Source organism: Neofelis nebulosa, chromosome 5, assembly GCF_028018385.1.
Source record: "Neofelis nebulosa isolate mNeoNeb1 chromosome 5, mNeoNeb1.pri, whole genome shotgun sequence".
Classification (NCBI taxonomy): domain Eukaryota; kingdom Metazoa; phylum Chordata; class Mammalia; order Carnivora; family Felidae; genus Neofelis; species Neofelis nebulosa.
The window spans coordinates 93,751,198-93,777,614 of NC_080786.1; the positions used below are offsets into that span (position 1 = coordinate 93,751,198).

The 26,417-nt window shown below is 43.5% G+C and overlaps 1 protein-coding gene across 3 annotated transcripts; it reads left to right on the plus strand.

Annotated features, from left to right (window-relative positions):
• POPDC2 (popeye domain containing 2) lies at nt 1–25,289 on the plus strand. 3 transcript variants are annotated; one of them, XM_058731307.1, is made up of 4 exons: nt 1–1,157; nt 5,932–6,040; nt 12,763–13,153; nt 18,522–19,041. In XM_058731307.1, the coding sequence occupies exons 1-4, from the start codon at nt 667–669 to the stop codon at nt 18,593–18,595; spliced, it is 1,065 nt and encodes a 354-aa protein (XP_058587290.1). In that variant the 5' UTR covers nt 1–666; the 3' UTR covers nt 18,596–19,041. The 3 variants fall into 3 exon arrangements, with proteins under 3 accessions (XP_058587290.1, XP_058587288.1, XP_058587289.1); XM_058731305.1 differs by lacking the exon at nt 18,522–19,041 and adding an exon at nt 19,433–19,530 and having other exon boundaries at nt 15–1,157; nt 12,763–13,294; XM_058731306.1 differs by lacking the exon at nt 18,522–19,041 and adding an exon at nt 19,433–25,289 and having other exon boundaries at nt 24–1,157.
• The last annotated feature ends 1,128 nt before the right edge of the window (nt 25,290–26,417 follow it).

Below are 26,417 nucleotides of genomic sequence, written 5' to 3' on the forward strand. Positions count from 1 at the left end.
AATTCTCTGCTCACTTTTCCTTTGTTCTCCCCAGCCTGCCTCACTTGCCCAGAGGTCTTGTCCTCTGGGGAGATATGTTAAGTGCTCTGCCAGCCTGCCTGTGTGCCTGGCCTGTTTTTTCTCACTGCCAGTACCTCTTGGATTCCAATTCCAAACATGGTATCCATCTGGGGTCACCCTTTCTTCCGGTGCCAAGAGAGACGCATTCCAAATGGAACACAAGTGTGCCTCCCGTGCTGGGCTCTCCTCATTCTGACTAGGGACAACAGAGAGCAGGATGTGGCCACTTTATCCCTCACCGCTAAAGTTTTCGATCCCATAGTCCTATCTTTACCTCGGGACAATTTAGATTTTTCTGCTAAGAGCCAAATGTGAAGTCTGCTCTAAGAAACCTAGAGCCCAGGAATCTTGCCAGAGCTCTGCAAAGAAGGCCAGAACCTTGCTGAAGGAAAACGAGAGGGAAAAAAGTTTTAAAATTCTCCATGAAGTATACTATGTTCTGCAATTTATTCCCAAGGCTACTGGAAGCATTCCTCTCAGGAAAGGCAGAGTTGGCGGTGAGAAGCCGGACCTGAGAAGACTCTGGGAGGACAGATTAGTTCATTTTTTGAATTCCCTATGTGGGGACAGTCTTCAAGCCCAGCAAGGCTTTGAGACGCCCTGAAGATGAGTGCTAACGGCAGCACAATGCGCCAGCTTCTCTGGCAGGACCCAGCGTGCAGTGGCTGGAAGCAGGATATGGAAGGGGCTGTCTACCACCTGGCCAACTGCTTCTTGCTCCTGGGCTTCATGGGGGGCAGTGGGGTGTATGGATGCTTCTACCTCTTTGGCTTCCTGGGCACAGGCTATGTGTGCTGCGTGATGTGGGGCTGGTTTGATGCTTGCGGCCTGGACATCATCCTCTGGAGCTTCCTGCTGGCAACGGCCTGCCTGTTCCAGCTGGCACACCTGGTCTACCGCCTGCGTAAAAACACCCTCCCCGAGGAGTTCGATCTCCTCTACAAGACGCTGTGCCTACCCCTGCAGGTGCCTCTGCAGGTGTACAAGGAGATTGTTCACTGCTGTGAGGAGCAGGTCTTCACTCTGGCCACTGAGCAGACTTACGCTGTGGAGGGTGAGACACCCATCAACCGCTTGTCCCTGCTACTCTCTGGCCGGTAAGCTACTGGGTCGCTGCTCAGCATTTCCTCCCTCTGCCCATGCTTCTCATTTCCCAGTGTGTCCCTTTGCATTCTGAGGCCCCTTCCATTGAGGGAAGGATATGGCAAGTCAAACAGACCAAAACAGATGTTTCTAAACATGGGTTTGGTTCCTCTTTCTTAGCATTTTCCAAGAGGAAACAAGATCATGAGGCATCTTCTTGGTTGGCAGGAAGGACTGTGGGTGCGCTTGGTTTTGGGAGGTGTGGGGTGAGTGTTTCTTGAGCCTGGGTCTGAAATGACCACACACACACACACACACACACACACACACACACACAGTATACACACACTGGTGGATCATGCTTAAGCTGTCACAACATCTCTATAAACTCTGGAAAATTGAACATTTCAATAAGGTAGATTTATTCCTTTCATATGTATTCAGTATTTCCTAAGTGCTGACTGTATATACAGGGAACAGTGCCTGTTCCTTGCCAAGGGATCAAGGAAACAGCCCCAATTGTGTTGAGGATATCATATATAGGCTCTGTGGTAAAGCCATTTGGTATACAACCAGATGAGGAGAGGGAATGTTCCTTGTCCACTTTTCCATTCCCATTTGTTCTACTGAGATTCTTTTACAGACCAGTGAAGTACTATAAATCTAAGGACCACACAGTGAGGGAAGAGTAGTGATGCCCACACATATCTCATTGAGGATTTGGTGGAGATACCTTGGACTCCTTTTAGGAAGGGTGACAGTCAAAAATTAGCAGAAATGATCTTTTTTTTTTTTTTAGAGTTTATTTATTTATTTTGAGAGAGAGAGGGAGAGAGCACGTGTGCAAGTGGGTGGGGAGGGGCAGAGAGAGAGAGAGAGAGGGAGAGAGAAAATTCCAAGCAGGCTCTCTGCTGCCAGTACAGAACCCAACATGGGGCTCCATCTCATGAACAGTGAGATCAAGACCCGAGCTGGTACCAAGAGTCAGACAACCAACTGAGTCACCCAAGCGCCCCAGCAAAAATGATCTTAGTCAGGATCAGTGTATGGCCAATCATACCCTGTACATGTGTATTGGCCAATGGCTGATATTTTCAGAAGAAATACCATGGGGCTCTATGCTGTACATTTGGTAGGCATTTGTGGAATCTTTGAAATATTGCCCTAGAGGGACTTACTTGTGGGACTGAGCATTCAAACAGTAAACTACTTAACATGGTATATACTTGGGCTGCCTCAGTGGAAAGCAAGCAAAGTATTTCAAAAGCTTTGTCCTCAGTTTCCTCCCCTGCTTTTTTGAAACCAGGAGAATGTGGTAGAAAAGATAAAGATAGTAATCTTATCAGAAGGCTTTAATTCCAAGGTGGGGGGTGGGGAAGAAACCAGATAAGACTGTCAACCACACAGTGAAAAAGAAAAAAGTTTGAGGATGATAATGATGGTACCACAACTACTACTGGTAGTGCTAATATGCATTTATCTACTAATGTGTAGAAACAAAAGTGTTATATATACATGTGATTTTTTTTGGACTCAAAGTCTTGGGTTGAATAAGCTATGAGGTTTCGTGGGGAGACATTTCATTTCATTCACGAGTAAAGTGAAGTGTAAGCAAGTGGCATTATTTATAAACAAATACATGTGTAAATACAAATACAATATGACTCTTTGTCCCCTATAGTTCCATGCTTAAAATAAAGATAATTTAGGAAACATTCTCATTCATGATCCAGGATATTATTTGCTCCTCATGGCTCATCTGTTCAAAGGAGGGAATTGAGACAGGTGGGAGAAAGGCCCTCTCCACTAGTATGATGCATGTGTATGGAAGTATATTAAGATTATTGTATGGTTCAGCTATCTTTTATGTGATGAATTTAACATGAACTTATATAAGACCACTTCCCCGTGACAGGGAGAGGGGGACTTGCCCCCTCAGTGTGGCTTTTCCTAGTATACTTAGCATCAAAAATCCAAATCAAAAATTAAACAGTTTTGGAGGCACCTGGCTGGCTCAGATTGTAGAACATGCAACTCTTGATCTTGGGGGTGTGAGCTCGAGCCCCATGTTGGGTGTGGAAACTACTTTAAAAAAAATAAATAAATGAAATATTTTTAAAAAAAAAAATTTTTTTTTCAACGTTTTTTATTTATTTTTGGGACAGAGAGAGACAGAGCATGAACGGGGGAGGGGCAGAGAGAGAGGGAGACACAGAATCGGAAACAGGCTCCAGGCTCTGAGCCATCAGCCCAGAGCCGACGCGGGGCTCGAACTCACGGACCGCGAGATCGTGACCTGGCTGAAGTCGGACGCTTAACCGACTGCGCCACCCAGGCGCCCCAGTAAATGAAATATTTTTTTAAAAAAATTAACAATTTTCCCCTTTGCTTTTCAAAGTTTGGAGTAAGAGTCTTACTTTTAAAAAAATTTTTTTAGATATTTATTTTTGAGAGAGACAGACAGACAGAGCATGAGCAGGGGATGGGCAGAGAGAGAGAGAGGGAGAGACAGAGAATCCCAAGCAGACTCCAGGCTCTGAGCTGTCAGCACATAGTCCAATGCAGGGCTTGAACCCATGAACCGTGAGATCATGACCTGAACCAAAGTTGGATGTTTAACCAACTGGGCCACCCAGGTGCCCCAAGAGTCTTATTTGTTATCTTTCAATGTCCTCCTGTCTCAAATTTGCTAAGTTAGAGCTGGGAGCCAAGGCTTCTAGTCTATGACCAGGCTCCGGTTTTAAAGGAGAATCATTGTACCTTGGGCTGGTTACAGTTAGGTACTGAACACCTTGAAGCTGTGAACAAGAACTCTTTGCCAGGAAGTGGGGGCTTCTTGTACAGACCTCCCCATCTCTCATGCAGACTCTCATCTGGAGCCCTTTGCTGAAACCTCAGATGTCCTTTTTTTAAATTTTAATATTTATAACCAATCCCTTTTAAGACTCAGAAAAGCCAAGGGAATTCCCCAAAGTTTATCACCCTGTTAAGCTGTGCTTACTGTTGGTGAGTTTCTCTCATACAAAATTCTCTCATATGCACTGTCTCTTGAGTAGGCAACTAAGCTATTCATGTAGGAAGAAAACCTGTTGTCCAGGAGATCAAGAAGGAAGAAGAGGCTTAAATGACAAAGAGCATAATAGACCAATTGAAATGGCTTCAGGGAGCCATGCAGGCTTATTAGATGTTATAGTCTAAATAATGGCACTCCTAGTAGCTGGCTTGAGTGGCCAGAGCCCTTGCCTGAGGAGCTGGTAAGGTCTGGTGTATGCAGCAACAGGCTCATTCTCTCCTGTTGTCTTTCTTCCTGTATTTGAGAAGCTTTTCCTTGAGATGTTGGTCTGCTTTTTATGGTGACACAAGTGAGTTCATCTGTTCAATGTTCCTTCCTTCTTTTCTTTCTCCCCCATTCCTACCTTCCCTTCTTACTTTTTCCCTTCCAAAATTATTTATGAAGAGTGCTAGGGGCTAAGGATCCAGTGTTAAAATATGAAAAATACTGTTCTTATCTCATGGAGCTATCAAGAAAATCAATAATTAATGTTTGACATAGTGAAGAATAACAGACATAATATTTCCAAAGAGAAATGCAAACTGCACTGAGAGCAGGTACCTGGTGGATCTAACTTTTCGGGGGAGGTCAGATGAAACTTCCTAGAAGAAGAAATGTTTAAGCTGAGATCTACAGAGAAGGTAGAAATTAGGAAGAGATCCAATTGGAGGGTACAGAATCCATGGAGACCCTGAGGTAGGAGAGCATGGCACTTCCTTTTCTCTTGAATCTACTTATTATTCAGGGAAGTTCTGCCTGGCTATCTCTATATATTACCTGGTTTTGTAAGAGCAAATGTGTTTCTTCCATTGGAGACTATAGGCTAACACCACATCCTTGGCTTGGCGTGAGAGCTATATCCCCTCTGTCTTCCATCTTTAGGATGTCAGATAAAAGGCAACAGCTTATTAATTGGTGATGGCCTTTGGTAATCTATATGTAGACATATATATCTAGGCGTTCATTAGGAGCAAGATTTGGAATGCTAATAATCCCATTTGGCCAGAATTTAATCATATGGCTGTACCTAGCTGTGTGGGAGGTAGGGAAATGCAGTCTAGTTGAGCAGCCACAAGGCCAGCTAAAATTCTAGCATTGTGGGGGAAGGGAAAACACAGATATTGGAAAACAGACAACACATTGGATCCCCAGTTCTCCATCTATTCCCATCCTGATCTGCTTTTCAACATCCTATTCATTTTTCAAAACTGAGCTCCAATGTCACCTTTTAGAAATCTGCCTCTTGAAGAGAATTAATTTCTCTCCTTCCTCTATTCTCCTGTTCCACAATAACACAGGCTGACCTACAGTCAGTTATTTATGCATCTGTGATTTCCACTAAATTGTGAAATTCTTAAAGGCAAGGATCAGATCATACCCTTCTCTGCATTTCCAGACCTCCAGGAACACAGGAGGTACTCCATGAATATTTATTTAACCAATAAAGCTCCAGGAAAAAAAAAAAAAAAAAGAAACAGTAGCTCCTTTCCAATGGACAGAATATACCTCAAAGATCTTTTTATCTTCCCCCTTTGTTTAATAGAGACACCTCCTTTCCTGGTATAACTCATGTTAGAGAGAGGTTGAAGCTGAAACTCTGAGTTTTCAGGGGGAAAGAGGAAAAAGCCCATATTGGATTCTCAACATTTTCCATTTTTAAATATGTAATGTAGACTGAAGAATATTTGGGTAGTCACTTTCCTTTTCCCACATGGTCTCTTCTCTCCCTTTGCCAGGGTTCGTGTGAGCCAGGATGGGCAATTTCTGCACTACATCTTTCCTTACCAGTTCATGGACTCTCCTGAGTGGGAATCGCTGCGGCCCTCCGAGGAAGGGGTGTTCCAGGTAATAGGGAGCCTGTGGCAGCACCGTCCCACCCCATCCCACTGTGACCCAGTGATATGTCCCCCTCCATCTTTCCCCGCTTACATCTGTTCTCTGAACCACCGCCAATGTGATGCTAGACATGGGAGCACTCTCCTTCTGTGGAAAGAGTGCGTGGGCTGCTGGCAGAGGTGGGTGGGGTGGGACAGGGAGGTCCTAACCCCTGATAGGTGGGCCATGTCACTCCTATGCCTAAAACTCAGTGATCACAAAATAAAAACCCACACTCCTTAAGACCTTTTGTGATATCCAGCCACATCTCCAGCCCCTCTCTCCTTCCCACTTTTTGCTCATACTGGTCACACTGAATAACTAGTACTTCCCTAAACACATCCAATTGTTTTGCAACAGCCATGCTTGCCCCCCTCTGTACCTTCTGCCTGAAATGCATTTCCCCCCTCTAAATGAGGCTATGGCATCTTACTTCCTCTGAAGCCTGCCCAGACTGACCTCATCAGCTTCTGTCCCAAAGCTTATTGTTCCTGTCTGTGTGCCTTTCTATTCTTTTTACTTCTGCTGACTGGTGCATATATTGCTCCCTGTTCTCATGATCTGGTTTCCTTTCTGTCTTTCCCTTTCCTAACTCTTTGAGTAGAAATCTGGGCTTCCCCTTCTCTCTATTCTCGGGCTCCAAAGGACAGTACCATGAACACAGTAAGTGTTCAAGAAAGCTTTTCTGAACTGGCCTGGCAGTGGGCAGTTGGTGTCTCAGAACTCTGTGAGGCATCCACAGACATGTTCCAAGGTGGGGGCTGCCAACCCTTCAGACTTTAGTTCCCTTCTTTGCAGCTCTCACTTATTGAATGGCTAGTACATGGGAGGCGCCATATGTTATATTGCCTTATTGATTCTTGCAACAACCTTCTGAGTTGGATATTATTATTACCCCACTTAACATGAGGAAATTGAGGTTCCAAAACATCAAGCAATTTGCCCAAAGTCTTCGTCTCAAAAGTGGCAAAGTCAAGTTGCCTGGCTCTACTATTTCTATTCTTTTTTTTTTCTTCACACTTTTATTCCCCCCCAAATCTCAAACTACATGAAAACAACCTCAGGGGTAATTACAGCATAAGCAAACCATGGTTGTATTAGCAGAGCTAGGAGAAGAAAAATGAAGAGGAAATTTGCACCCTTATAAATGCTTCTTTTTTTCTCATTTCACCCATCTCCCCACCCACATCTCCTCTGTAAACCATCAGTTTGTTCTCTATAGTTAAGAGTATGTTTCTTGTTTTCTCTCATGCACTCTCTCTCTTTTCTTTTTTTTTATTTTTTTTTAAATTTTTTTTTTCAACGTTTTTAATTTTATTTTTGGGACAGAGAGACACAGAGCATGAACGGGGGAGGGGCAGAGAGAGAGGGAGACACAGAATCGGAAACAGGCTCCAGGCTCCGAGCCATCAGCCCAGAGCCTGACGCGGGGCTCGAACTCACGGACCGCGAGATCGTGACCTGGCTGAAGTCGGACGCTTAACCGACTGCGCCACCCAGGCACCCCTCTCTTTTCTTGCTTTTGTTTGTTTTGTTTCTTAAATTCAGCATGAGTGAAATCCTATGATATTTGTCTTCCTCTGATTGGCTTATTTCATTTAGCCTAATACCCTCTAGATCCATCCATGTTGTTGCAAACAAGATTTCATTCTTCTTTGTGGCTGAATAATATTCCATTGTACCTATACACCACATCTTCTTTATCCATTCATCTGTCAGTCAATGGACACTTGGGCTGCTTCCATGTCTTGGCTATTGTAAACGATACTGCTATAACATCAGCGTATGTGTATCCCGTTGAATTAGTGTTTTTGTATTCTTTGGGTAAATACCTAGTAGTGTGATTACTGGATCTTACGGTAGTTCTATTTTTAACTTTTGGAGGAACCTCCAAACTGTTGTGCTCCACCAGTGCATTGGCTCCACCAGTTTGCATTCCCACCAATAGTGCACGAGGGTGCCTTTTTCTCCACATCCTCACCAACATATGATCATATAGACCTTTTTTAAAAAATTTAATTTAAATCCAAGTTAGTTAACATATAGTGTAATAATGATTTCAGGAGTAGAATTTAGTGATTCATCACATACATCTAACATCCAGTACTCATCCCAACAAGTGCCCTCCTTAATGCCCATCACCCATTTAGCCCATTCTCCCACCCAATATTTCTTTTCTTTTTAAAAATGAGCAGGTCACTAGTACAGTGGAATGAACACAAGCACACACACACACACACACACACACACACACCTTATAAGGACTCCCCTGTCCAAATAGTTTGCTAGTACTGCGTTCCATGTTACTTCTATCACTTCTATTGGGGAGTCCCCCAAGCTAGCATTTGAGCTAACTCCAGAATAGATACATGCCAGGCAGTGGCCACTTGGCTGGGCCTGCTTCTGCCCCACCCTGACTTCTGACTCTGTGAGGACAGATCCTGAGAGACAGACAATCCCCATCCCACTGCCAGGCCACCAGCCATAGACCTCCACTAATCATGTTCCTCTTCCACCACACACACGCCTACCGTCTCCAACCAGCCCAGCAGTCTCCTGTGAGAACTCCTTTAGGGCCCTAAGAACTGGTCCTGAGCCAGATAGACCAGGCTCTGTTTCTGACATTGACACTGATGAACAGGTGGTGGATAAGCTGGGTGTCCTCCCCTAAGCTATGCTTGAAAGGAGGGGCTGTAACCCCAGATGGCCTCTCAGCCTGGAATGTAGCTACCGTCATATTCCTCCCATTTATATTTTTAGTGTGCACCTCCTCTGGGAGCAATAAGATCCACACGTTTGCTATTGGCTGTGTAAAGTCTCATTTCCTCTTTGTAAATGTCAGGTGTTGTCCTGAGTTATAGTTCATTCTGTCCTTGCCTTCTGCAATTATAGTCTTTGTGGACTAATAGGGCAATCTGTAGTGACTGTCTGAATCATAATTCTCATTGTGTTTACCACAAATGAATCAATGTTCCATCACACCTCTCAGCAATCCAATTAAATAAGAATTTATTGACTGTTTAGCACTGTGATCCTCTCATTCGTCACCAAGGACATAGCATAGGACGTATCACACAGAAATCATAATTATTTCTCCAATTTACATTGTGTCTTACTAAACCCAAGTCCTCTTTACATATGTTTTTTCATTTGATTCATTTAATCAGCCTCTGAAGTGAGAACTAAAGAAAAAGATTGTTGAAACTTTGTTACAGACATATGCATATGCATGGGGGAACCAGGCAATGAACAAGTTTCCTGAAGACCTCTGAGGAAGGATTTTATACAGGACGTCCGAAAGTCACATTCGGTTGTTTTGCAGCATATAAGATTTGTAGTCTTTACCTGATTCATTCAATCACTTCAGTAATGTATATGGAGCATTTATTGTATACTAGGCACTGTTAAAGGTGTTTGCCATGTATCGGTGAACAACTAAGGAAGTTCCCTGCTTTCATGCCATTTGTACTCTAGTAGGGGAGATAAAAATAAAAAAATAAGCCACAGAGATAATGAGTAACTATGTAAGATGTTAAAAGATAATGAAAAAAATAGTGAAAAAAATAGAGTGGCTTAAGAGAGATACAGATGCAATTTTATGTAGGGTGGTCATAGAACTCTTTGTTGAGAAGGTGACATTTAAACAAAGACCCGAGGGAGGTGACAGTGAGCTCTGGGAAGCTGAGGGCAGAGCAGAGTAGATAGAAGGAAGAGCCAGTGCAAAGGCCCTGTGGTGGGAGGGACTAGCATATTTGAACTACAGAAATGAGGCAGTGGTGGCTAGAACAGAGAGAGGAAGAGGAGAGAATAGTAGGAGAGGATCAAAGAGGGGATAAGGAACCACATCATGTGGGGCCAGAGCATGAATTTTCTAAACAGAGCTAAAAGAATTTCCTAATGCATCGCATGTAGTGTGTGTGTGAGAAGGAGGATCAAGGAAGACTCTAAGGCTTTTGGTCTGAGCAACTGGAAAGATGGAGCTGCTATCAACTGAAATAAGGCAGGCTACAAGTAGAATTGGTTTTGGAGGAAAAGAGGAAGTTCAGTTTTGGATATATTAGATTTGTGTCATCTACGAACATGTAAATGGAGATGCCGCACAGGCAGTTGAATATTTGAGTCTAGAATTAAAGAATGAGGTCTGCGCCTGAGACACAAGTTGGGGAGTTTCGGAACACAGATGATATTCCAAGCCATTCGATTAGATGAGATCACTAAGTGAGTGAGTTTAGACAGAGAAAAGTTTAAGAATGGACCGACTCTGGGATACCCTAGTGTTTAGAAGTTGGAGAGAAAAAGGAAGACTCAAAGGAGCGACGAGGAGGTTGTCCCAGGAGAGCGTGGCACCCTGTGAGCCGAGTAGAGAAAGCTCATTAAAGAGAAGGGACCAGGGGCGCCTGGGTGGCGCAGTCGGTTAAGCGTCCTACTTCAGCCAGGTCACGATCTCGCGGTCCGTGAGTTCGAGCCCCGCGTCAGGCTCTGGGCTGATGGCTCGGAGCCTGGAGCCTGTTTCCGATTCTGTGTCTCCCTCTCTCTCTGCCCCTCCCCTGTTCATGCTCTGTCTCTCTCTGTCCCAAAAATAAATAAAAAACGTTGAAAAAAAAAAAAAAAAAAGAGAAGGGACCATCAGCAAGGTTGACCAGGAAAACTGATGTCACACTGCAGCTTAGAGGCCACTGGTGACCTTACCAGGAACAGTGTGTGTGTGGACTGTGAGGGGCAAAACCTTGCTGGTTTCAGACAGAGTGAGAGGAGAGGAGCTGCAGACAGCAAGCACAGACAACCATTTTCCTGGAGTTTTGCTGAGAAGGGGAGTAAACTAATGAGGCCGTAGCTAGCCAAAGAAGAGAGGCTAGGGGGAAGAAAAAGGATTTTATTTGGGTTTGTTTTAAGATGGAAGAAGTAAAATCACATTCATAAGCATGCCCATTGTCTTTGTGTTTGGCATCAAGGACACCATTTATGTCCAGAGTGGCTTTTCTTCACACCTGCTTCAGGGTCAGTACTCTGATTTCCTGTTTGGGAAGTATTGGTAAGTACACCTATAAAGTATGGGCCTTGGCAGATAGTGACGACTCCTTGCTGAACTGCTAGGAATGGGCAGATTGTGAGTACTTCTTTCAGAATTTTTTTCTCATGAGGCACCATGCTTGGAGAGATTAAGGAATTTGTCTGATGTCACACAGCTGGTCAAAGGGTGAAGCTGAACTTGAAGCCACCTCCTGGCCTTGATGAAGCAATTTAGAGGCCTGACTTCAGGGTTGATGATGGGGGGGTGGGGTGGGGAGAAGCAGAGGTGAGGAAATGAGTTAAGAAAGTAGAAGAGGTCTACTGCAGGAGGAAGGGAGAAGGGTAGTGGGAGCTCTGGTCCACAATGCAGGAATTAAAATGACTATAGAAAAGCTCTAATAAAGGGTGTTTGGAAGTCAACCCTACCTTTAATAAGAAAATCCACATGAAGACTTTAACACAATGCCTGGCTCACAGCCACCTCTAGGTAAATGTTCGCTGCTATCATCATCATCATTATCTCCACTGTCTCCACAATTCTTCAGCGTGAGCCCTTCTGTCCGCCTCACTTTTAAAGTATCGTGGCCAATCCAATTATAAAGAATTGTGTGATTCTACACCCTATTCCTTTACTCTCCTATGCACGTTTCTAGTTTAACCCCAGTTTTAGCACTTATCATTGTTAAAACAAGGATTTATCAAGCACCTGCTACGTGCCAGGCACCTTACCTACCCTGCAGGTGTAATTTAGCTTTGCATTATGGGCCCATAGTAAGTGCTCAGAACTTCCTAGATGGCTAAATAAATGGAGAGTGGGGTGCCCTTTGACTCCGTGCTCTTAAGAGTTCCTCTTCCTCAGGCTGCCTGCGTGGTTCTGTCGGTTAAGTGTCCAACTTCAGCTCGGGTCATGATCTCATGGTTCATGAGTTCGAGACCCATGTCAGGCCCTGGGCTGACAGCTCAGAGCCTGGAGCCTGCTTCGGATTCTGTGCCTCCCTCTCTCTATGCCCTTCCCCCATTCACAAAAATGAATAAACGTTAAAAAAAAAAAAAAAGAGTTCCTCTCCTCTGTGTCCTTTTTCTGACTTTAGTCATCAGATCTCTTTGGTTACTTGTCATAGCCATGTCAAGAGCAGCTTCCTGGGCCTGAATTCCAGGCCAATGTTCTCCCACCGATGCAGCTTGGCAGGCCTAATGAGAAGCTCTTCTCTAACTGAAATGTGTTCCAACCCTTCCTGAATCCTTACTGCAATATATTATCCTTCTTTATTCTTAAAACAAACTGTCATCAGCATGCCATCCTTTTTCAGAGAAATGAGAGGCCCCATCTCTGTCTTGAGATCACAATAGACTCAGAACCTTCCACAGCCATGGGACCACAGAATATGACAGCTGAGGAAACTGGGTGTGGAAACTGAGGTTCCTGGAGGGGAGGGCCCAGTGGGTGAATGGCTGAACCCAGGGCTCCTGACAAGTACACCCCTCCATGTCAATGCACACAAGTAAAAGTCATTCACTGGCCCTCCTCCAGGCAAGGCCATGGTGGGCACGGGATGGTGGGGGGCTCCCACAGTTTCTTCAACAAAAGTGCAGCCTTTTGCCACGTAATTGTATGTTTCTCTGAGCTAAGCATGGACACAGTCTAATTTAAATCTTCACTCTCTTCTCCCGACCCCTTTCAGGTCACTCTGACTGCTGAGACTGCATGTAGCTACATCTCCTGGCCACGGAAAAGTCTCCACCTACTTTTGTCCAAAGAGCGATATATTTCCCGCCTCTTCTCAGCCCTGCTGGGCTATGACATCTCTGAGAAGCTCTACGCTCTCAACGATAAGCTCTTTGCCAAGTTTGGGCTGCGTTTCGACATCCGTCTCCCCAGCCTGTACCATGTCCTGGGTCCTGCTGCTCCAGATACAGGGCCAGAGTCTGAGAAGGATGATGAGGAAGTCCGTGAGTCAGCCATGCCCACATCTGCCCAGCAAACACCCCCTCGCTCTCCTCTTCCAGCTGCCAGTGGCCCTCCAGCACCTCCCTCCCGGGCCAGGATGTCCAGGCCGGACAGCGGCGTCCTGGGTGAGGACTCCGCCAGTCTGGTGCTGGAGGATTTTGAGGAGGTGTCAGGATCAGAATCGTTCATGGATTATAGGAGTGATGGGGAGTACATGAGGTGAGGGAGAGCTAACACGGGCACAACCACCTGGCTCAGGATTCTGTGTAAGTACTCAGAAGGCAGCTCTTTGCCTTCCCGCCAACAGTTGGCCTTAACTCAGCTTGTAAGGGCAAAAAACCATTTCACGGAGCCTGTTCTCTCACAGGACTCCCAGAAAGTGGCATTAACCCAGCCTTGCAGTAGCAACTCACTCCAGGTGCATGCAAGGCATCGGGGGATTTTCTTTGAACTCATTTTTTATTAAGGGTGATTGCATCTTAGAAAGTGGGCTGCTTGACATTTTGAGCAAGCAAACAATTGCTAAATTGTTTGCAAGTTTGTGTGAATAGTTTTTTTTTTTTTTAACGTTTATTTATTTTTGAGACAGAGAGAGACAGAGCATGAACAGGGGAGGGTCAGAGAGAGGGAGACACAGAATCTGAAACAGGCTCCAGGCTCTGAGCTGTCAGCACAGAGCCCGACACGGGGCTCGAACTCACGGACCGTGAGATCATGACCTGAGCCGAAGTGGGCCGCTTAACCGACTGAGCCAGCCAGGAGCTCCTGTGTGCATAGTTAAGGCCACAGATAGGGCTACCGGGGATTTTATTTATGGCATGCATTTTATTTATTTTTTATTATTATTATTTTTTAAACAGTTTGGCTGCTTCTTTTTTTTTAATTTTTTTTTAACGTTTATTTATTTTTGAGACAGAGAGAGAAAGACAGAGCATGAATAGGGGAGGGGCAGAGAGAGAGGGAGACACAGAATCTGAAACAGGCTCCAGGCTCTGAGCTGTCAGCACAGAGCCCTACGTGGGGCTCGAACTCACGGACCGTGAGATCATGACCTGAGCCAAAGTCGAACGCTCAACCGACCAAGCCACCCAGGCGCCCCTATGGCATGCATTTTAAAGGGGAAAAAACGCTAATTCCTATCGGTTCTTATTCCTATCAGTTTTTCCTAGCATAGAGGCAGCTCTGGAAAGCAGTCGCTATTTAGCTTGGATTGGGCAGCTATGTCTGTTAAAATCACATATTTCAAAGAGGCTTGTGATATACGCTGATGACCCTGGGAGGAAAGCATCCCACCTTGCTGTTCTCTTTCCCGGTGGAGAGTGCGTTGCTTGTTCGGGCAGAGGACTGGGTGCTGCCCTGTTACTATGATCCTACGGGTTTAACAGCAGCCTGGCTTTCCCCACAAACCACACCTGGGTGAGGTGGATGGGCACAAATCTGGGAGGACCTAACAGTAAGGGCAGGATTTCCCTCACACCGCAGGAGAATGGACAAGAAAGGCTGCACTGAGTAGTTCCGGGAAATCGCTTGTGTATTCCCCCTTGTTGCTCTCACAGTGCTGTGACATTTTCCTCTGGGACTCCACCCAGCAGTGGTGGAGGCCTGGATTCTCCTAAGGAAAATCCCACAGTTCCCAGTTGGTAAAGCATTTCCAAGTGTGTGTGACACAGGTGCCCGAGGGACCCACCATCCTTTGGGAAGCACTGACAAATTTTTCAAGGACCTAGCTCAGTGAGGAAGGTTTCCAGGGTACACATGGTGAATGAGTGAATGTTTATATATTTTATAACACAAGTTATGTAAATGATGAAAGAGGTAGGAGAGGCAAATGATAAGAGGTTAGAGTGTTGGTGTTAGAGATAGGGAATGTATCATTTCCTGTAGTACCAGTGTCCCTAGAACCATAGTTGGGCTGATTCTGGAGAATTCCATGGATCTATCCAGGACCCAAGATTACTTGTTGACTTCCTCCATTTACAGTGACCACTCTCATCACCCCTTTCCCATTGTGCTGATACTCACCTTCCTGCTTGTCCACCCCCATCCATGCATATGGGTTATGTCCCGTGGATCCCTCTCTTTGTCCAGCATGCCCACCCACCTGCACACACTCCTAACTCATAGCAGCTCTCGGTGTTCTCGTTTTCTTCCCGGTTTTCTCCTTTTTTGTAGTTCTATTTGCTCTTCTTTCTTCCCTCTTTCTGACTTCTGTTCAGTCCTTGGTTCCCTTCAGTTTGCTGCTCATAAGAAGAAAAAACAGGCCTTCTCTTCTTAGTTAATTTCTTCTCTCCTTTACATTTCCCCCATTTAATTGTTGATCTATTTCTCCTCTATTACCTTCTTTTCCTTTCTTTCCCACTTCCCTGTCTTGCTCTATCTATTCTTCTTCTTAACCTGCCCTGCACCCCCATCTTGGTCTTTAATCCATACTCTTCCAAGATCAGTACCTCTCCCTCTGCCTGTAGATAAAACCATTCAGGTGAAGGGATGAAAATTACCAGCTTTAGGTAGCTACACACTTCATGCATGAGTTTTCCCAGACATTAGGAGGCAACGTGATAAACGAGAGATAGCCAGGACTGGGAGCCTGAAGTGTCCTGGCTTCTACATCTGAGTCTGCTACGTTTCGCAAACCACACAACCTCACCAAGCCTCACTTTCTTCATTTGAGTGTGTTGGATAAGATGGACCCCAAAGGCCTTCTTGGGTTTATGTTAAGAAGGCAAAGGATGAGTTGTTCAGAAGCAAAAAAGAGAAACAGTCAGCAGTGTAATGGACACAAGCCCCAGAACATCACAGTGTCTTTCAGCATATTTCACTACACTTACTCTTATGACTTGGGACTGTCCTCCTCCTTGCTGAATGGTGGGTTCTGCTTGATTCGAAGTCCCGCCACGAGGCGCTTGGGTGGCTCAGTCAGTTAAACGTCCAACTTCAGCTCAGGTCATGATTTCACGGTTCATGAGTTCGAGCCCCGTGTTGGGCTCTGTGCTGACAGCTCAGATCCTGGAGCCTGCTTCAGATTCTGTGTTTCCCCCTCTCTCTGCCCCTCCCCTACTTTTGCTCTGTCTGTCTCTCTCAAAAATAAATAAACATTAAGAAAATTTTTTAAAAAGCCCCCCCACAATTCTGTACCTGTGAAGACTCTATCACCTACTATGTGATGATAGTGCAGATGTTCTGTGTGAAAGGTCACCACTCAATCTCGAAGCTCCTCTGCCCTTGAGACTATCATATGAAATAGTCCTTTTCAAATCATCCTTTGGGAAGCAGCCTTTTCAGAACCTCAAGATGAGAAAGCTGCTATTACAACTCCCTTTCTAAAGTATTAGTATTGGCAATATAAAGAGAGCACATTTTTCAATGTTTCTTTGTTCAAGTAATAGAAAGGAAAAAACGTATTATTTACTTCCAAACCACAGAGTTTTCAGAACAACTTGAAAACCTGATCAAGTTGTATAAATTTCAGATGGCTTTCAGTTCAGTCTGTGATAATGGGATAATTTAAACCGGAGATCCTTCTCTGGAATTGTGTTTCGGGGGCTTGGTTTGACTTATTGTTATCAAATCCCTTCTAGGGTTATTACTTAAAACAATAGTCCTTTGTGATAGGTAGCAATTTACTATTGCTTCCTTTATAATGAGGGGAACAACTCACCATCTATTCCCTGGCTCTTCAGTTACCAGAATTGTAAGCTCAGTGCTGTTCATCCTGGCACAGCACTTACATAAGAAGCATGAAGCTGGCTGAGTTCTACATCATTGAGAAAGACACAGCTTCATCACACTGACACCAGTGCTTGTCCTTCCCACCATGACCAGCTAAGAATAGCCAGCGCTTCCACTAGAGGTCTTTTTGAAAAACAGTACATCTTTTAGTCTGGGGTTGCCCGGAATTGAATGCTACTTCTTTGAATGGGCAAAACAGCCCTGCTGCATAATGCATTCATGGGGCGTCTTAGAGTCAGACCTTGTATTAACCCAGCCTTCACTAGGAGTTTGAATTCTGTGGAGGACACTCTCTACAATGTCCCATTTAGTGTCTTACTTATAGGAGCTGCTCCATGAATGCAACTCTGGAGTGAGCAGTTAAGTCAGAGAGCAAGTCTATTAGCACAAATTAATCACTAATTGAAAGCTGTTTGAAATGTGACCAATTTTAAATGATTATGTTTGCAAGTTATTCTGCAATCCTGTGGTTTGAAAGTAGAAACCATATGTTGTTGTCTTTCTCCCTATTATGTATTTATTTATAAATGTTTATTTATAAATGTTTATAAATGTTTATTTATTTTCAGAGAGAGGGAGAGCAGGGGAGGAGCAGAGAGAGAGAGGGAAAGAGAGAATCCCAAGCAGGCTCTGCACTGTCAGTGCAGAGCCCCATACAGGATTCTATCTCATGAACCGTGAGATCATGGCTGAGCTGAAATCAAGAGTCAGAGGCTTAACCGACTGAGCCACCCTGGCGCTCCTCCCTATTGTTTAAATAAACAAGCAAATGAGAAACAGATGACAACATGGAGACTAACTGTGGTCAGGGAAGGAGCACAGGACCAGGATAATAGTACCCAGGGCCAGAGAGCCAATTCAACAACTATTTGAGTATCTACAGTATATTTTAGGCACTGTGCCAGATAACTACGTCATGGATCATCATGAGTAACAGTTGAAAGAATTGAAGGTGTTTAATCTGGAGAGATGAGCAAGAGTGCTATCCTCAGATTTTGAAAAGAAGGGGAATTAGAATTTGCCTTAATTTGGGGGGGGCGCCTTGGTGGCTCAGTCAGTTAAGCATCTGATTTTTGGTTTTGGCTCAGGTCATGATCTCACGGTTAATGATTTCAAGTCCCGCATCAGGCTCCATGCTGACAGTGTGGAGCTTGCTCGGGATTCTCTCTCTCCCTCTCTCTCTTTGCCCTTCCCCCACTCATGTTCTTTGTCTCTCAGAATAAATAAATAAGCTTAAAAAAAGAATTTGCCTTAATTTGGTGTTCTTGAGGACAGAAACGAGTTAAGGACTGAATATGATAAGAGGGAAGGGTTTTACTCAGTATTAATAATGGGTTGCCTCATAGAGTTAGTGAGTTACTCATCATTGGAAGAGTTCAGGTAGGAACCAGAAGAAATCTCAGAGATTTTATAAGGTGATGCAGGCTCTGAGAGAAGGATGCCTTAGGCTATTGCTATTAAGGTGTCTTCTAACTCTGATACTATGATTCTGTGATTCTAAGATCTGACTCTGGTCCTGTCACTTAACAACCATAAAGAGTGGTTTCTCATCTCCAGAACAGGACTAATAGTCTAATGGATAATAAATACGTACTAATAGGTAGATAGGTAGCCTGTCTACCTCACCAGGTTGATGTGAGGAGTAACTGAGATAGTGTATAGAAAGGTAGTTTGTCATTTGTAAAGCCCTAGTTAAATGTGTAAAGTATTTCAGTATCCTATTGTATACAGAATTGTTTAGCAATCCCCCTCCCTCTCTGTCAGAGGTACATGATTTCACCTCTTATTTCCCCCAGTCTGGCTTTCCAGGGAAGGTGGCAACTGGCAGAGGCCCCTGAGGACAAAGGCCCAGCAAAAAGGTGGAGACTCACACGATGGGCTCCTCAGCCCCTGACTCACCAATCACTTGCCAGACCTTCATCTCTTTTCCTTTATTGGCTCATGGGGAGACAGATCACCATCACACTCTCCTCACCCTCTTTTCATCGCGCTATATTTTTCTCTGCAGTGGCTGTAAGGTCCTTTCGGAGCTGTCAGTTTTGCTAAAGAGACCTGGGGCAAAAAAATTGCCCCTAATGGTGGCACAGCAGGAGCTGCCCCCCCGGCCCTCAAGTTCTGAGTCTCTGGGTGGTAGCACCACTCTGTCTGCCAAGACCTCATGTTGGGTCAGTTCAGTTAAAGAGGAAGCAGCTCCCTCCCAGCCCTCTGGATCACAGCAGCCTGCAACCCACAACAGCCTGAACCTGTTGTTCTTCTACTTGTATTTTACAGGCCTCTCTTTGTTAAAAAAAAAAAAAAAAAAAAAAAGACAGGGGTCTTATAAGACTCATCATTTTGCCATACAGGTTTTTTTTTTTTTTTCCTGGAAACTCATTCAGTAGCGCTAGACAGAAAGTAGAATTCTATAGATTCTCCATAGGAAGTACCAGGAGTTGATTTCTTGGTCTCGTCTCCTATAAAAATGAGACTGGGCTAAATAACTTCAGAGCTGGTTCATCCTAATACTCCAGAATGAGACGATTAAAAGATACGACCGCCCCTATCACATCAGGTATTGGGGACAGCTAAAGCGTTGTGAATTAGTAGAAGAAAAATAAACTGAAAAGAACCCTGCGGTGTTAGGCAAGCCACCTGGAGCCACAGTGCTGAAATCCTTCCTCTTTTTCTTTCCACAGCTTCTAGAACTCCTCTCCACAGCTACTCTCAAGTTATGTCCAGGGGACAGGCCCCCTTGGCTCCAACCCACACTCCTGAACTTTAAGGATCAACAGGCTATCTTTTTCTCTGGCCGCACTAATCTTCACAGGAAGGTCACTTGAGTGCACACCTCGTCTCACCCCCTGGAAGGCTCACAGGCAAGGTCAGAGCAGACACAGAAGACGTCGCCCCGCTGCTAACACCAAGGGCTCCAGGCGACTTGTGCAAATTTACCCTCACCAGCCTTCCTTCCAGGAAAAGGCACCCAAAAGTGTGAAAACACCGATCCCATCCTTCACTAACTGCAGAATCTTGGGCAAGTTACATAGGCTCTCTGAGCCTCATCTGTAAAGTGGGGATTCACAAAACCCATCTCCCAGGGTTGTGGTGAGCACTGAATGAGCTGACTTAGGTAGAGCCCCTCGGACATGGACATGGCGTGACACCTAGTAAGCACTCCATAAATCACTCAGTTTTTTTCCCTTGTTGTTTTTCTGAACTGTTAAAAGGGTCACTGAAGTCAGCTAGCCAAGAAGTTTTCATGGTCTACTTGTTTGTTTTTCCAGTTAGATTCAATTTATAGAAGTAGAAATTTTTAAAAACCTAGTTTTCCCTTAAGCTTTTAAGTTCAACTTACAAATCTCTTGTTCCGTTTAGGACCCTAGTATTAAACAATAGTTTTCAGAGGGACTTTAAAAAACTTAGTTAATTAAATTTCCTTTCATAGTTTTAAGTGGGTTTATAAATTTAATGTATTCTATTTTACTTTTCCCCTAAATACTTCAACATATATTCTGGTTATCTATTGTCCTGTACATTCATACCTAAAACAGTGACTTTTTTTAATGAATATAATTTATTGTCAAATTGGCTTACATACAACACCCAGTGCTCATCCCAAGTGCCCTCCTCAATGCCCATCACCCATTTTTCCCTCTCTCTCACCCTCCCCATCCACCCTCAGTTTGTTCTCTGTATTTAAGAGTCTCTTGTGGTGTGCCTCCCTCCCTCTCTGTTTGTAACTATTTTTTCCCCTTCCCTTCCCCCATGGTCTTCTGTTAAGTTTCTCAAGATCCACACATGAGTGAAAATTCTAGCATATAGAAATATAATTGATGTTTTGTATCTTTAACTTTAATTCAGTGATCTTGATAAATTCACTTATCACTTCTAATAATTAATTCAGGGAGTCTTCAGGATTTTCCATAGATTCACATATATCGTCCGTAAATAATGATGGTTTTATTTCTTCCTTCCTAACCTATACCTTCCCCCTCACTCCTCCTCCTCTTTCTCCTCCTTATTTTTCTTTTGATTCCTTGTTTTTCTGGGTAGGACCTATAGTACAGGGATGAATGGAAGGGATAATGAAGACATCCTTCTCTCATATCTGACTTTAAGGAAAATGTTTTCAGTATTTCATTATTAAGTATGATGTGTGCTATTAGATTTTTATATTGCCCCTATCAGATTAAAGAAGTTCTTTTCCTAATTTGCTGTTTTTTTTTTAATCAGGGATGAGTATTGAATTTCATTAAATGATTTTCTGCATTTATGGAGATTATTTTTCTCCCTTATTCTGTTAATGAATTACATCAATAGATACGTGAATATTAAAACAACCATGCATTCTGGAGGAAATCCAATTTTATTATGTTGTATTTTCCTCTTTGTCTATATCTGAACTTAGTTTGCAAATATATATATATATATATATATATATATATATATATATATATATATTAGGACTTTTACAAATATGTATCTTGTAATATCATTGTCAGGTTTGATATCAGGGTTATGCTGACTTTGTAAAAGGAGTTAGGAAGTACTCTATCTTTCTTCTTTCCTATTCTTGGAAGAGATCTTTAAACCCAGAAAGCTTTATAACTCTTGATTCCCACTCCACCCATGTTACCTTCTACTCTGTCTTCTTTTTCAGTCAGTTGCCCATGCCCAAAACCTTGGAGGCTTTCCATTTATCTTAGTTCTATTTTCAAAACATATCCTGAATTCAATTCACCACCTTCACTGCTACCACTGATTTCAAGCTATTATTTCATACCTGGATTAACCTCAACGGACTTACAACTGGTTCCCTATTTCTCCTGTCTCTCTTCCCCATAATCTATTGTACACACAGCATAGTGGTCATTTAAACATGTATATGATCTCATCACTCTCGCTCAAAATTTCAAATGGCTTTTATTATACTTAGAGTAAAATCCAAACTTCTTACCATGTGACATTAGTCAAGATGAGCTTATTATGACTTCACGGCACAAATGTTTATTTCTCTCTTAAAGTCTACCGCCAGTCTGCATGACTCATGAGGGCAACCATCTTCATGTTGCAACTCAGTGATTCAATCTACTCTGGCCACCTGGCTCTGCCACTTGAAGAAAGAAACAGCTTGACATTCCTGTGCCAGCTTTTTGATGCTTTGGCCCAGAAAGGATACAAATCACTTCTGCCCATAGTCCATTGACTAGCGGTAATCTCATGGACCCACTTAATAATCCACTTTGTGCTTTGGTTAAAGGGATTGGGAAATGTGGGGAAGCAAAAGCATGTTTGGTGAATCCTATTCTTCTGGAAACTTATAAGCCACAATGCCCTACCTGCCTGTCCTTCAACTGTATTTTATTCTGATCTCATTCTTATTTATCATGTTTCGACCACACTATTCTTTTTGGTACCTGTCAGGCATACCTAGCTTCTTTCTATATTAGGGCCTTTACACTTGCTGACTTCTGGCCATTCAGTTCTCAGCTCCAATGTCACCATCCCAGCTAAGATACCCACTCACCTTACCATCATCTTCTGTCCCTTGGACTTTCTTCAGAGTCTTTTCTCTTTCCTCTCCTTTTAGGATTCCAATTACATGCTTGATAGAACTGTTCATTGTGTCCCATATAGCTCTTACATCCTGTTCTCATTTTTTTTTTCTGAAATTACGCTGTTTATTTCCTTTCTTGTTTGATTTCTGTCTCTTCCCTATATATTTCACAATATATTTCTCCCCTGTCAATTGTGAGAAATTCAGTAGCTCTTTTGCCAACCCTTGAGGGTGGTTGTGGAGAATAAATAAAGCAATAAACAAACAGCAACAAAGTGTGTGCACGCTAAGTTGAGACTCAGCATTACCTGGATGTGGTGTCACCCCTCGAGCTAGAGGTCTCCCTAAGCAGGGCTCCTGTTACACACATGCAGTACATAACAGAGGTTCTGTACAATGGGAACTTCATTTAATGTGTGTGCGTTTGTTTTTAAAAGGATCAGAACTTCTACATCATAGAAGTTGTGTGGGAAAAATTATCTGGATTCCTACAAGGTTTTTTTTTTTAGATATATTTGTAGATTTCTAGAATCAACCACAATGGTATCTTTATGTATTTGAAATATAGCATTACATGTAGGTACAAAGCATTTTATTTACTCAGTCTATGGAAAATTCTTGACATGACATGGATTTGTGAACCTCCTGCAGTAACCCCACACTAGAGATCCACACATGTGAAAAGAAAATCTTGGGTTTATATCAAAATTTTAGCAATAAAGCCTGGCAAATAGTTAGATTTGCTCTCAGGAGACAATAAATATTCTTTTATCTCATGAATACTTATTAAATATTCACTTGCTGTCAAACATTATGCTGGACATCACAGGCTTTAATAAGTGAATCATTCATGGTATCTGCCCTGAAGGAACTTGAGCTCTAGCAAAGGAGAGATATGAATCATAAGCACCCTGCCCCTCTCCCCACCAAGGCCTTGCTAAGTCAAGCTCCTTAGGCCTGGCTCCTCTGAGGATTAATTAATGAACTCTCCTCTGAGAGTCCTCAGTCCATGTGTAAATAGGTTTCTTGTGAACCATAAATAAATATACGTCAGGTCCCTGACGTATATACAAATAAGCACCGTGTCAGTCCACTGTGGAAAGCATTACAAGAGTGGTTTAAACCACTATATGACCTATAGAAGTCCAGCAGAAGAGATCACTTCCTATTTCTGGTATTCGGAGGGTTCATGGAGAAACTGAGCTGTGCCTTCAAAGACAGAGTTAGGCAAGGCAGAAGCAATCCAGGAAAAAGAAATATGTGACTCAAAGACTCTACGCTGGAAGGTACAAGAAAAGCATGGCTGGAGGAGAACCAATGGCTCTTAGTGACTAACTGTGGAACCTAAGTAAGCTCTCATCAAAAGGTGATGGAAAGTGAGCAGGAAAATGGTGCACTCAGAGCAGTGCTGAGGGAGACTGCATTCAGTGCATACCACAGAGTCTGGCAGAGTTTAGTTGTTTCATAAATGTTCACATTCTGAGAGACCTGAGAGAACAAAGCCAGGAGAACAGTGTCAGCCATTGAAACAGTCAGAGGGATTGTGAGGTACCAAGGGCCAGAATATATGATGGTGATGGGAACAGAGAGGCAGACACCTGAGAGATAGCCTGGGGGGAATTGCTTGGGAGAGGAGGCAAATCCATCTTAGAGGTTCTCCATCTTCTTCCGCATATATTCCTGACACCCTGGTTTCCTGTAGACTCCCCCACAAGTCTCGATGACGGAAAAAAATGTGAGCAATGCTCTCAGTGGTTTCACTTCTAATTGTCATGGAATTCATACGTTGACACATGTCTCCCACTCAGAAATTTCCCTAGAGATCATGGGATTTTATTTCACTTTTGATTCACTTCTCTGACGTGATCCTTACCAAGAGCCCTCTTCTGCATAGCACATGATTGCCAACTGCCGATTGCCAACTGACGGTTGCTCAATGGCCTGGAATTGCCCCCTATACCCCCAACCCTCTGCTCTGAGTCCTAGTCATCCCTCAAGACTAGTACAAATGTCCCCTCCCCTCCCACACTGTCCCTGACATCTACCCCACCTCTGTCAGCATTAATCTGTCCCCTCCAGGACTCTCAGAGTCCTCTTGGACCACCACCCTCAGCTCTCACCTCCCCCCAGACTTCCTCTCCAGGTGCTTGAGGGCTGGGCAGATTCTTATTGCCATAGTCCCAGCACCCCACATGGTGTCATGTGCCTGGCATTTAGTTGGTAATTGTTAGATCTTTGTTAAACTCAGCTGTCTAACATTTCAACATGGCCTAGATTAGGATTTTAGAAACTTCTAGTTCCACTTTCCAGTGTTCTTTTGCTTCTGCCTCCTGTTGAAGTTAGAACACTTTGTCTTTGACTCATGTGTGACCCAGGAAGGAGGTCCTTTCTTCTGGTTTCTCCAGGCCCTGCTGAGGAGCTCAGGCCTGCTGTCCCCATCTCCTGTCTGTGGACAGCTCAGACTTCTTGCCTGTTCCTCTCTGAAGTGTGTGAGATGAAAATGTGGGTCGCTCCTAATTTCTCCAATGTGATTTCTTTTTTCCCTGAATTTTGTTTCTTGTAATCTGATTCCTTGTCATTCACCACATGTCTTCTATTTCTCTTGTCTTTTGCAACCTCCAGTAGCTCTCAAATTATTTTAACACCTGTCATTTATTCATCACAAACATAAATACACATATTTTTAAAACCCTCCTATTTACACTGTAATACTGCATCTGACCTAGTAAAATCTACTTTAATGCAACATGGCCAGACACCTTGCCATTGCTAGCAAATTTTTATTAAATTAAGTTTAAAAACCAAGGATATGGGGATAACATAAGTAGACATTGGGTTAGGATGCCTTATGAACATAGTGTAGGGTTAAGAAAGAGCTCTGGAGTTGACCACTTGGATTCGAATTTTAGCACTGCCACATTCATGGTCTAGTTACATAACTGCTCTGTACCTCAGCTTGCTCATATGTAAAATGGCAATAAAAAAAGAAGACCCTATCTCATGTTGCTGTGAGAATTTAATGAAACATAAAACCATGCCTGTCACACAGTAAGCATTCAATACATTGTAGTTATTATTAAGAGGATTGCCATCAGAATAGTGCCTGGACGTAGCAGGCTTACAATAAAGGTTTGCTGAATGAGTGAATGAATGAATGAATGAGTGAACATTCTGGTTTTGTGATAGCTTGTCTTTAGTTTTACCATTTCCCCGTGCTCTCCATAGAAGAAGTATAGCAAAGGGCAGCTTCTGAAGTGAACCATGGGTTGAGGTGAAAAAGGAACGATCTTGACTTTGGGGTGGACTGAGTTTCAAGTACAAACCAGGAGGGCTGGGTGAACACTTGGAGTTGTGAAGTTGCAGGGGCTGGTAACTGCAGGAGAGAAGGGGCATTTTCACTTGAGTCAGTCTGACCCCAAGAAGAGGGGTGTTCACATATTGGGCTCTCCTTCCCTGGATATTTGCCTAGATCTCTTTCCACTTCTCCACCCTCCAGTTCTGTCCAAACTAAGAATCTGTCTATACTGGTATGGGCCTGGGCAAATGTTAAAGACCCAGAGCTTCAAGGTAGCAGCAGGAATTTACTTCCAGATAAACACTGCCCCTTGATAGTCTTCAAAAGCTATTAAAGCTCACATTTGCATTTATTGAAGAGTCACTTAGAGTTATTAATATCCAATAGAAGTTCAGTCTGGTTTGGAAGTGCAGTAAAAATGGGAGAGTGGCTGTGTTTTTTCTCCGGTGGCTGTTTGACTTCAGGCAATTCCCTTAATCTTTCTGGGCTCTTCTTTCTTCCTCTGACACTCTGTGGCTTAATGACTAATAAACAAGGGTTGCTTAAGGAACCCAACAATAATAATGATAATAGATCAACCTCAGAGGATCTAAGAATTTCTTTTGGAAAAGAATAAGAGAAATCAAGGAAGAAAGATAAGGATTGAGGCATAGAAGTTCCTGAATTCTAGGTTAAGAAGTTAAGAAGCTCTTATTCTAAGGCCTTTGGGAAAATCCAATGAAAAATTGGCAGCAGGAGAATGATAAGTTTAAAGACTTTGTAGGAGTTATCTGGCACAGGTAAATAGAGGGACTAGAGGGGAAAGAAGCTGGAGGAAGATACCAGTTCA

What these genes read in the sequence shown, in the direction of transcription:
- POPDC2 (XM_058731305.1), top strand. Translation starts at nt 667, where the DNA reads ATGAGTGCTAACGGCAGCACAATGCGCCAGCTTCTCTGGCAGGACCCA. An exon ending in TCCCTGCTACTCTCTGGCCG is followed by an intron (nt 1,158 to 5,931) that starts GTAAGCTACTGG and finishes TCCCTTTGCCAG; the next exon opens with GGTTCGTGTGAGCCAGGATG. An exon ending in CCGAGGAAGGGGTGTTCCAG is followed by an intron (nt 6,041 to 12,762) that starts GTAATAGGGAGC and finishes GACCCCTTTCAG; the next exon opens with GTCACTCTGACTGCTGAGAC.